This window comes from Chinchilla lanigera, unplaced genomic scaffold (genome assembly GCF_000276665.1).
Source record: "Chinchilla lanigera isolate Chin_1 unplaced genomic scaffold, ChiLan1.0 scaffold00004, whole genome shotgun sequence".
Taxonomy (NCBI): Eukaryota; Metazoa; Chordata; class Mammalia; order Rodentia; family Chinchillidae; genus Chinchilla; species Chinchilla lanigera.
In genome coordinates this window covers 38,455,459-38,465,918 of record NW_004955405.1, presented here as the reverse complement: position 1 = coordinate 38,465,918, position 10,460 = coordinate 38,455,459, and the positions used below count along the sequence as shown (strand labels likewise).

Genomic DNA, 10,460 nt, shown 5'->3' with positions numbered 1-10,460 from the left:
GCGCCTGCCTGGCAAGTGCAAGGTCGTGAGTTCGGTTCCCGGTACCGGAGAAAAACCAAAAAAAAAAAAAAAAAAAAAAAAAAAAAAAAAAGAAAAGAAAGAAAGGAAGAGAACAGAAAAGAGAAGAGATAATTTTATAGTTTAAAAAGGTGTTTTAGTACTTTGACAAGCCTTATTGGGAAAAGAAAAATGCTCTTGATAAGAAACATTACTTTGTATTACAGGAAATCATAGCTTCCAACAAGAGATAAATCCTGTGATTAAAAACATTTCTTCCTGCCTCTTGTTGAGGCGTGAGGCTCCAAAGTTCTTTGCAAAATAATACATCTGGGAGTCTTAAAATTAGCCTCTCTTTTTCTGGACAGAAATAGTTGACCTTTTCTACAGTTTAAAATCAAAAGTGAGTATCTGAGTGCCGAGTGAGAACAATTTTAATGAAATGCAATTAGTTAATTGTTTTTCCCCAATCTTTTACCTTTCCAAAGTTCCCTAAAGTGTACCCTACATTCTAACGTTCACATAAGTGAAGATCCTAATATAGTAACTGAAAATTATGGGGTAGCTTGTAATCCCATTTCCATTCTTCTGAATTTTTTCCGTTTCACACCTTTGTATGCTGTTGAATGGGGACTTAGAAGAAAATGAAAATCTCATAATACTTTTTCTACCCCTCTGCAGTTTTTCCTTAGGGCCTGCCTCTGCCCCTGCCATTTTCAGGGTGCAGTAATTTGGGGAAGCGAGTGAGTACTGCCTGTTGGCTTCATGATGTTTGGTGCTTGTGTGCCCACAAGAGCGAGCATGTGTGAGCATGTGTGTGCATGTGTGGTGTGTGCATGCGTAGTGGGTGGGTGCATGTTTGTGTGTGTGTGTGGACACACGTGACGCAGGGCTGCTGCAGAACACAGGCTGAGAAGTGGTGGACCAGTTGGAGTGAAGGCCGTCTCTAAATTGTTTAACATAAAGGTCAGGGAGCACCCTCAGGTTCCTTTCACAGTAAGGCCCAGCAGTTCTGATTTGCCGAGTCTGACCCCACCCAGGGGGTGAGTAGCTGGGACAGACGCTCCAGCTCCAGTGTGGGACGGCGGCGTCCTCACCTTGTTGATGATGTGAATCACGCCATTGGTGGCTGCAATGTCGCCGTCGATGATAGTCGCACCTCCGATGGTGACATTCTGCAAAGGCACACGGCGGCGGGCAGGTGGGCCTGAGAGCCACTTGAGGGGGCCACCTCAGGCTGCCGTCTGTGACCAGCATGCCCTTCATGCTCTTGGGCATGGATCACATTAAGAGATACCTTTAAACTGTGACTCATTAGACACCACACATACACACACACACACACACACACACACAACCGCATTTCCCCCTACTACAAGGTGTGAGCAAGATATACATGTTTACATTAAAACTTTATTACAATAAAGGACACTTCACTATGACTGTCCTCAAAACCCTGCCCCTCACTTTGAATACTTCCTGCCACTTTCTGAGGCAGTTCTCAAAATTATCATTGTGTCCTGCAAACATGGACTCATAGAGAAATAGTTTCAAGCTCAGAAACTCCATGTGTATTCTGCTTCTGAAACGAATCACCCAGTGAGCTGCGCGGATCAGGGTACAGCTGCGTGGATCCCTGCCCCGTGGGAGGTGGGAGGATTTCAGAGCAGTGGCTCTCAAGCAGCTCTGACCATGACCCCTGAGTCCCCACAGTGACAGCTCTGACTTTCTGGCAGAGCCTTGATTCTTGTCCTGGGCGATTCCTGGAAAGAGCTCTGGGACGCGGGCACCCATAGGCGGGCAGCCACTGCCTCATGGAATTCAGATTCACTCTGGAGGCGCCAGGCCGAGAGCTCTCTCCTGGGGACTCGGCGCTCTCCCGGTTCTTGCTCAGCTCTGCCTGTGCATAGCAGGTTCTCAGTACAGGCTGTGCGTCCACTCTGAGTTCCTGTGTAGTTTTAGTTATCTACGGTGACTCCGTTAGAAGACTCTAGTAGCCAGTCCTTAGTAACTGAACCACAATAAACGTCATGGAATGCACAGCCTTCACTCTTTCCCAGCCAGTCTGTGCCTTCCAGGAGGCGGGAATATGACCACATTTTATAGGGTGAGTGCTACACACTCGTGTGTGTGTGTGTGTGTGTGTGTGTGTGTGTATCAATATACATTGATAATTGCTGCATCTAGGTGATGCTCATGTGGAGGTTTTACTTTGTTTTTCACATTTATTTGGAATTTCCATACCACAAAAATTTAAAAATACTGTAAGAATGAAGATGCCCTGAGTCAATGAGACCAAAGACAGGGCTCTCTTACCCCGTCTGCCTTCTGCAGGCAAAGGAAGCTGCCCTGCAGAGAGGTGGCCAGCATGTGAGAAGACGGCAGGCTGTGCAGATCTGTCACACTGTAGGTCCCTAGGAGTATATGGTATCTAAACAACAGAGATTCACAATGAAATGTCAGTGTGAGAGGTGCTATCAGCGAGGGGTTAGGATACCAGGTGCCAGAGTCAGGCTACTGTAGCGAATGTTCAAATCCCCTCTGCAGCTATGGCTTGAGTTAGTTACTTAACCATCCCACGCCTCAGTTTCCACATCTATAAAATGGAGACAGTCATAGCTCCTATCTCTTAGGGTTGCTGGGTTAACTGAAAGTTGCATGCAAAGCTTGGGGTGGAGTTAGCTGTCAGGATTGCCGGTGGCTGCCGTCTCAGGGGAGAGAAGTGAAGGAGCCTGGGACATGCCCAGCCGCATGGATTTGAGGGACATGAGCTTCCTTCCTTGGACATCTAGGGTATGTCTGTACCGAGCTCAGTCGAACATCATGAAGACTGGAATACACAAGGCTTACTTTATTAGGACTGGGATAGTGCTCCGTGACAACCAGAAGTTCTTTGCGTCTTGGTCCATGTCCTCAACAGCTTGCTGGGACGGCACCAGGATGGTGAAGTTTGAGGAGGTAGACAGCATGGTTTGCAGAGAAGCCTTCTGAATCACAGGAGAGCAAAATGACCTGACTACTGTTGGGGGAGGAGGGGCAACAGGACCGGATTCTGTGCTTGCCAGAGGTGACAAGTGAGATTCCAGGGGTGCCATCCGCCCCAGCTGCTGGCTAACGCCTTGGATTCTTTCGTGAGACTTATTCTTTTTATTAAAAAGTGAGTCTCGCCAGGGTGCATGCTGATAATCTCAGCACTCTAGGAGGCGGAGGCAGGAGGATCTTGGGTTCAAGCCCAGGCTGGGCATCGTAGCAACTTAGTGAAACCCTGTCTCAAAATTAAAAATAGAAAAGGGCTGTGACGTAGCTCAGTGTGAAGGTCCCGGGTTTGATCTCCAGCACCATGAAAACAATGAGCCTTGTCAGATTAGGTCACTTTGAGTCATTTGAAGCCCTTTATACTTCAGTCTTCATGAAGAGCCAGAGAAATAGCCTTCACAGAGTTGTGTATGTGAAATAAACCCTGGTTTGCAGCATTTGCTGATTTCATGCTGCAACCATTGAAAGTGGGTGGGGGGTGCACAATCGCTGGGGACGGAAGAGAAAGGCCCTGCACGAGCCCATGCCTGGGGGTGAGACCTTGCCTGATGAGCGATCTGGGTGGAAATCAGACCCCTCTCCTGCCTGTAAGGGGTGGGGCGCCCTAGAGTGCCTTGCGGAAGTGACCAGGAGCTGTCCCCACATGGGTGCTGATAAGCAGGCCCTATTTTGATGATGCCTTCCTCTAAACAGGGACACACCCTTTGCCACATTGTTCGGCTCTTTGATTTGGGTGTAGTAGAGGGGAATGGAGAGCCTGCTGGGCTCTGGGTAGGGTGGGCTTTGGGTCCTTGACTATGATACTTTCGAGGGCTGGAGGAGCTCCTCTGGGTACGCCAAGCCAAGGGCTAAGCACCTACAAAGTATCCCTGAGTGCTGCGACAAAGCCAGCTGCACCCTGATGTGTTACATCAGGAATTGTGTTTACTTTTTAAAAAGACCTGTGGGTGGGTGGAACTATGCATATCTGTTTGCCTTGGCTGCAGATCAGTGTCACCTGGGGGACTTTGAGAGACCCTGACACCCAGGGCAGACTCGGTCTCTGGAGTGGGTCAGGCAAGAGCAAGGAACGTGTTCCCTGGGGTTCCCAAGCACAGCCAGGGCCCAGGGCCCCCGCTCAGCAAGCCCCTCCCTCCTCTCTGCGGGCACCTTGTGGTCTTTTACAGACATCCCGCATCCAAAGTTAGGCAGGCACCAAGCCTCATTTCCAACGAGGTACTCACATGGACCCAGCTGGTAAAGGTAACTGCTTCGAAGAGAAATAACAGCTCCTTGTTCGTTCCGTGCCACGGCAGGAGGGAGAGAGAAAGAAGACAGGAGAGAAAAAGGACAATGAGAAGCAGATCACACTCGCCTTCCTGGGCGGGGCTGGGCTCGGGAATGTGGAGTCCAGGGAGCTGGATTTCCATGTCCCGGGAGCTGTGCATTTCTCTCGCTCTTAGGGGGCTCCATGACCCTCTTTATTGAGGTAAAGAATGAATTGCAGAAACTTCATGTGAAGCAACAACCTGAAGTTCTTTCAAGAGCGAGTCTGATTGTAAGAGCATGGCCAGCCAGACCCTAAGTGGTGTGTGTTGTGTGTGTGTGTGTGTGTGTGTGTGTGTGTGTGTGTGTGAAGAGCTTAGCACATAACTCACTTCCCGAGCACAGGGGGACCAGTGGCTTGGAGCACAGAATAAGGCCACCTGGATCTTGATCCCAGCACGAGCACTCTAGCTCCTTAGGGAAGTTACTCGATGGAGCTTAATTTCTCTCCTCTATAAAGTGGGGATGGGGAAGGCTCCAAGTCACAGGGCTGAGGAGAACTAGAGGAGTTAATGTTTTTAGAGGTTCGAGCAGAGGCTGGCATGCAGAGGACCCCCAGGAGGCTTTAGCCCCTTATTTTAAACGGACTTAGTGTGAACTTGTTAGTGAAGGAGCCTATTTAAGAAGCCACCACTGTGGGAGCTGGGAGGGAGAGAGGAGACGACGGTGTGTGAGGGAGAGAGCGGCCTCTGCGGTTCTAGAACTTGTGGGCGGTTTGGGAGACTTACAGCCTCGAAGAGAATCAACAGTGCCAGTAATCAGTTACATCTGAAGGTGTCACAGGGTTTTAAAAAGCTCTAGAGTTTGTGTTAGAAAGACAGGGTTTAATTCCTGGGTGGGCTATTTCCTAGCTGTGTGACCTGGGGCAAATCACTTAGTCTCTCTGAGACTCAGTGTCTCATGTGATTACTGAACACGACGAGGTTTTCCTGCAGGGAGTATGACAAGCCAGTGCGTTCATGTATGCGAAAACATTAAAAGAAACTATTAATTATCACCCAAGCGGCGGTAACAATTCCATGCAAATTTATGTAAAGACAACATGTCTCAGAGCCGTTTCAATTTCTTTTTTAAACGCAGTTGAGATTATTAAATGAGTTAGTAGATAGAAGTTAAAAAGTAAGTCAGTAATCAGGCACAGTGGCGCATGCTTGTAATCCCAGCTCCTTGGGAGGGTGAGGCAGGAAGATCACAAGTTTGAGGACAGCTTGGGCAACTTGGTCTTGTCTCAAAATCAAGAATAAAGCGGAGTGGGAATTTAGTTAGTGTGATGCCCTGGATTTGATCTCTAGTATGGAAAAAGAAAAGAAAAATGTTAACTGGTAAGTAAACAAACAAGTAGAAGAGCAGAGGTGCTGGAGTGATTCCTTCAAGGGGCGTTCTGAGGGTGTGCAGGCCCCGGGTTGGGGCTGAACTGAGCACAAAGCCAGGGCTTGGCCACGGCCAGGGCAGATGTGGGAGTCCGCATTGTGTGGTGTGGGTCAGGAGATGGCTCTCTGGCCTGCGATGGTGACTGGGAGAATTCATGGGACCAGGCGTGGACCAGCCTCAAATAGCAGGGGACGCCTGCCTGTGCTCTGCCACTGTCTTGTGGACGGCCCCGAAGGGTGGGAGGCAGCGAGTCCCTGGGGACTGATAGACTAACAGTTTTGGCAGGGAGCTGGAGTAGGGACCAGCTACTGTGAGTGGGGCAAAAAGTAAGTGGTGGGCAAATGTTTCAGTTTAGTCACTCATCTTGACAAATATTCTCTCTCTCTGTCTCTCTCTTCCTTTGAGACAGGGTCTTGCTATGTCGCCCAGGCTGGCCTCAAACTTGCAGTGATTCTCCCGCCTCAGCCTTCTGAGTGCTGGGATTACAGATGTGCACCACCACAATCAAATATTTGACAATATTTCTAAGCAGTGGGAGTGACACAGGAAACAAGATAAAGATCTTCCACTGGAGTTTAGAGCCCGGTGCTGGGGGAGACAGACAAACGTCAGGACGTGTCGGTTTGGTGCGAGCCCTACTCGATGGACAGAACGCCCCGAACCAGGCAGGAAGTGGGCTCCACGCTTAGCTGCTGACCTTGTGGGAGTCAGCTTAGCCTCTCAGCTTCCTCACCTGTACAATGGGCATCATAACAGCATCAACTCCAGAGGGCGGTTTGGTTTATATCTAGAAGGGGCTATGCTTTACGTCTAGATGCCCCCGCAAACCTCATGTGCGCACAGGTGGGGCTTGGGAAGGTCCGTTGTGGTAGGGGGCTCCTAGCTGACTTGCTGTAGGAGGTGGGGTCTGGTCAGAAGGTGCGGTTTATCTCCTTTCTGTGTTCTCCGTGCTTCCTGTCTGCCCTGGCATGAGCAGCTTCTCCTCCGCCATGCTGTCCTGCCCTGGAGCCAGCTGACCATGCATGGAAAAGTGAACCAATATGAAGCGCTCCTCCTTGAAGCTGTGGGTGTCGAGTGCTGTGTCTCAGCAGAGATGAAAGTGATGATGACACGGGGCTTCATGAGAGGCTGGTGGGTGTGAGGGACTCAGGACGATGCCTCGTGCACTGGAGGTGTCTGTATCCATGTGCAGGTACACACACACACACACACACACACACACACACACACACGCATGCACGCACTCCCAACAGAGGTAAGCCTGGGGTGCTCTTCGCACCCATGGGAGGCACCCCACCCGCCAGGAGAGGCCAGTAACCCAGCAGGGGCCGCTCAGCTCTCTTTTGGGAAGACTGGGAGGACGGATTAGCAAGAAAGAGTAGTCAGGACCGCTTGGTGGACGGGGTGGGGGGGTGCCACACGGAAGTCAGCTCCCTGCCTCCCGGGACGCATGGGAGACCGAAGATGAGGCGTGGCATCTGTGCGAAGCCTGTGACATCTCTCGCTGCAGGCCTCTACCTGAGGCTGTGCTCCCCGGGGTTCTGTCTTCCTGATTCTGCCCAAGATCCTCGCGGGTGACTTACAATGGCCGCGCTGCCGTAGCACAGGATGCCGTCCCCTTTGTAGCCATACAGGCAGACACAGTCCCACACGCCAGAGGCCACAGCTTGGCAGGTCGCCTAAGGAAACCAAGACGAAGGGGCCGGTTTGTTTCCCCAGTGACAGTTGCGCTGGCAAGACCCCGGCTCCATGTGAGGTGGGCACTGCAAACCAAAGGTGGTGGAAGAGACCCACAGACAGTGGTGGCGAACCCATGGCACGTGTGCCCAGCGGTCTGTTTGCTATCACTGAAAACTCAGAGAGGTTCGCCGTCACTGCTGCAGACCCCTGAGGGTCACAGGAGCAGCTTGTGCTGAAGTTCTTATTTAATCACAAGCCAGGTCTTTTCATCCCTGCCAGATGTAACAGACGACAAGTGCAAAACACACAGTTCAATTTGAATTTCAGACAAATGATGAATAAGTGTCCGTAGAAGCTTGTCTCATTCAGGCAATATTTGGGGCATACTTCTGCTGAAAATACATTCCTAATTGTTTTTGTTTGTTTGTTTGTTTTTCTTTTTTGGTACTGGGAATTGAACTCAGGACCTTGCACTTGCCAGGCGGGCGCCTGTACCACTGAGCTATATCCTCAGCCTTGAAAATATATCCCTTAAGTATCTGAAATTCAAATGTAACTGAGTGTCCTCTATTTTATCCACTCAGTGTTGGCTCTTTGTGCTCTGAGATGAACTGGACATTTCAATAGCTCTCATCCTGCTTACAGGCGCTCTTTGGGGGCGACAGGGAGTCTAGACCCAGACAAGAACAGGCCTAACCTTTTCCCCTCAGAGCCTTCCTTTGCCATGTCCAGTAACTCACCAGTGGGTGACATTTATCGAATTCATCCAAGCAGGCAATGGTGGGTTCGCAGTCAATCCCATTTCCTCGAAATCCTTTCTGACACTCGCATTCGTTCTGTAATTGCAAGAACACAGTTGAAGGGGTGGGTGAACGCCAGAGCTGTCCACATCTCACCCTTCCGCGATACTGAAAAATAAATGAGGGCAACCGTGGCTGCTGGCCTCCCAGGGAACGGTGGCAACATCTTTTGTTTGTTCCACGTCGGATCCCAGAGCCGTTAGTCTGTGCACCCTGTATGACGTCTCCCTAGGGGACGGCCCTCGGTGCTTTCCTTTGGGGTTCTTAGCCCTGGAAGTGATTGGGGAGATAGTCCTGGGAAGAACTCGGACCTCACCTTGGAGAGCTTGGTCCCATGCCTATGAGAGAAGGGTGAGGCGAGCCCTGGGGTGTCCACTTGGTGGAGATCGTGCACGAGGCTGTCGCTAGCATGAGAGGCACCTTGTTCAGTTTAGAAAAGGCTTCCTTTCATCAGGTGGATGGAGAAGGCATTGCTTCTGCGTGGGCAATCCACGGGCACACGCTCGGTGGGTGGACAGCACCTTCACACCACTACCCTGGCGTGAGGGTTTAATACCATGCCAAAGGTGCATGCTTTGGGGTGTAGGGCACCCCAGTTTCAGCCCCCATAGCCCTCAGGAGGAACCAGAGCTAGTGACGCTTGCACTCAGAACTCTGGGCCCCGGAACTGTGACACAATGCTTTTCATTGTCTCACGCAGAACCTCACCCCAGTGTGAGGGGTCTTTGGTCCCCTGACATACTTAGGAAGTATGCGGGCACTACAACATTTGTTTTCTTCTTTCAAAAGCAATCAAACAACTCAAGTGCCGCAACGACAAAGGCAATCATTTACTGAGCGCTGGGCGAGATGTGAGACCGTGGGGAGATCACCCGTGCTTAGGGCTCCTGGGTGACATCTTACAGCTCCGTGGGCCACGAGCAGGCTGAGACACCAGAAGCAGGAGGATGAAAGCAGCCTCTGCATCCTGGGGAGCGACCAGACCACTGACGAGGCTCGCTCCACCCGGGGTTCACAGCATTTATCTCTGTTTCGTGTTCGTTGCTTTGCACAGACCGTTTCTCCAGAGCTGGCTGCGGGCCCAGCCCCGGTGGCCTTTGGTCCCCACCCCCGAGCCCCGTGGCTTTTGCTGGGTGTTGGATCAATGAGGGAGGGAAGGAGTGAATCGTTAACACCTGTTTCATTTTATGTACGCAGCGTCTGTCCCGTCTCCTAGACGGTGCACCTGCCTGTGGCTTTAGGGATGCCCTCCCAGCTCCCTTGGTCCAGTTAATAAACTCCTTTTCTGATTCCTCCAGCCCAGTGTGGTACACAGCACGCTGGCCAGAGCTGTCAATCACGGTGGGCCAGGGCAGGTCCACCTCACACAGTGCCCAGTGGGGTGGGAAAAATACATCCTCAAGGAGCAGAAGAAAGTGGAGATTTAAAAAGAAAAGTTCAGACTCAGAACACACCAGTGAGAAATTGCATCAAGACCCAGAAGAGAAGGGGTGATCTCCCACCCTGGGTCCTGTCTTCCACGTCTTCTGTCCTTGTGGCCTCTTGGAACTTGTCCCACCTCTGGAGGGATAGACTCGGAGGGTGGGTGGGGAGTGGGGCCCCGTCAGTCCCCTTCTTTCCATGGCTATGGTCCCAGTGCATTTTGTATCAGTCACCCTGTCTGTCCTGGTCCCCACTAAATGAAGGTACATGATAGTGACAGTGAGCTACAGATCGCTACGGAAGTCTAAAGTGGGGTCCAAAGTGGGGTCCAGTTAGACTGGGGCGGGGCTGGGGTCAGACTCCTGGACGCAAATCCCACAATACAGTTTCTTTACCATGTGATATGAGCAAATTACTCAGCCCCTCAGTGCCTCAGTTTCCTCTTCTACGCGATGGGGTGATATTGATACTGATGTCATTGGTTTGCTATAGCAATTAATCCATCGCCCCCACTACAAAGGATAGGAAAAGCTGCAGCAACGTCTAGTCAGTGTAAATCTGTAGCTGGGGACAGAGTCACGGCTGGCTCTTCACTTCCCACCTCGTGCAGCCTACCTGGCCCGGGCCCACGTACAGACAGGTGGCGTCCCTGTGGCAGCCGCCCTGGCTCGGCTGCAGGCAGGGGTTGATCTCCGCGCAGTCCCTGCCGGAGCCTGTCCAGCCGGGCTGGCACACGCAGGTGTGTGTCCCGGGGCCGGTTTTGATGCATTCGGCCTACGGGAGGAGACAGAAAGGGCCAGATCTCTGAACCTGTGGTCCAGCCACAGGATTCTGGGAGTTGGAAAGGAG

General features: G+C 51.4%; 1 protein-coding gene across 2 annotated transcripts in view; it reads right to left on the bottom strand.

Annotated features, from left to right (window-relative positions):
• Positions 1-10,460, bottom strand: part of Stab2 (stabilin 2) — a 140,066-nt gene that overhangs the window by 67,783 nt on the left and 61,823 nt on the right. The window contains exons 25-31 of one of the 2 annotated variants that reach the window (XM_005374574.2): positions 10,227-10,385; positions 8,130-8,225; positions 7,293-7,388; positions 4,257-4,304; positions 2,848-2,984; positions 2,314-2,428; positions 1,095-1,172 (exon numbers count right to left, since the gene is read on the bottom strand). In XM_005374574.2, coding sequence (XP_005374631.1) covers positions 1,095-1,172; positions 2,314-2,428; positions 2,848-2,984; positions 4,257-4,304; positions 7,293-7,388; positions 8,130-8,225; positions 10,227-10,385 — 729 coding nt within the window. The remainder of the gene's footprint in view (positions 1-1,094; positions 1,173-2,313; positions 2,429-2,847; positions 2,985-4,256; positions 4,305-7,292; positions 7,389-8,129; positions 8,226-10,226; positions 10,386-10,460) is intronic. The other variant, XM_005374575.2, reaches the window with a different exon arrangement.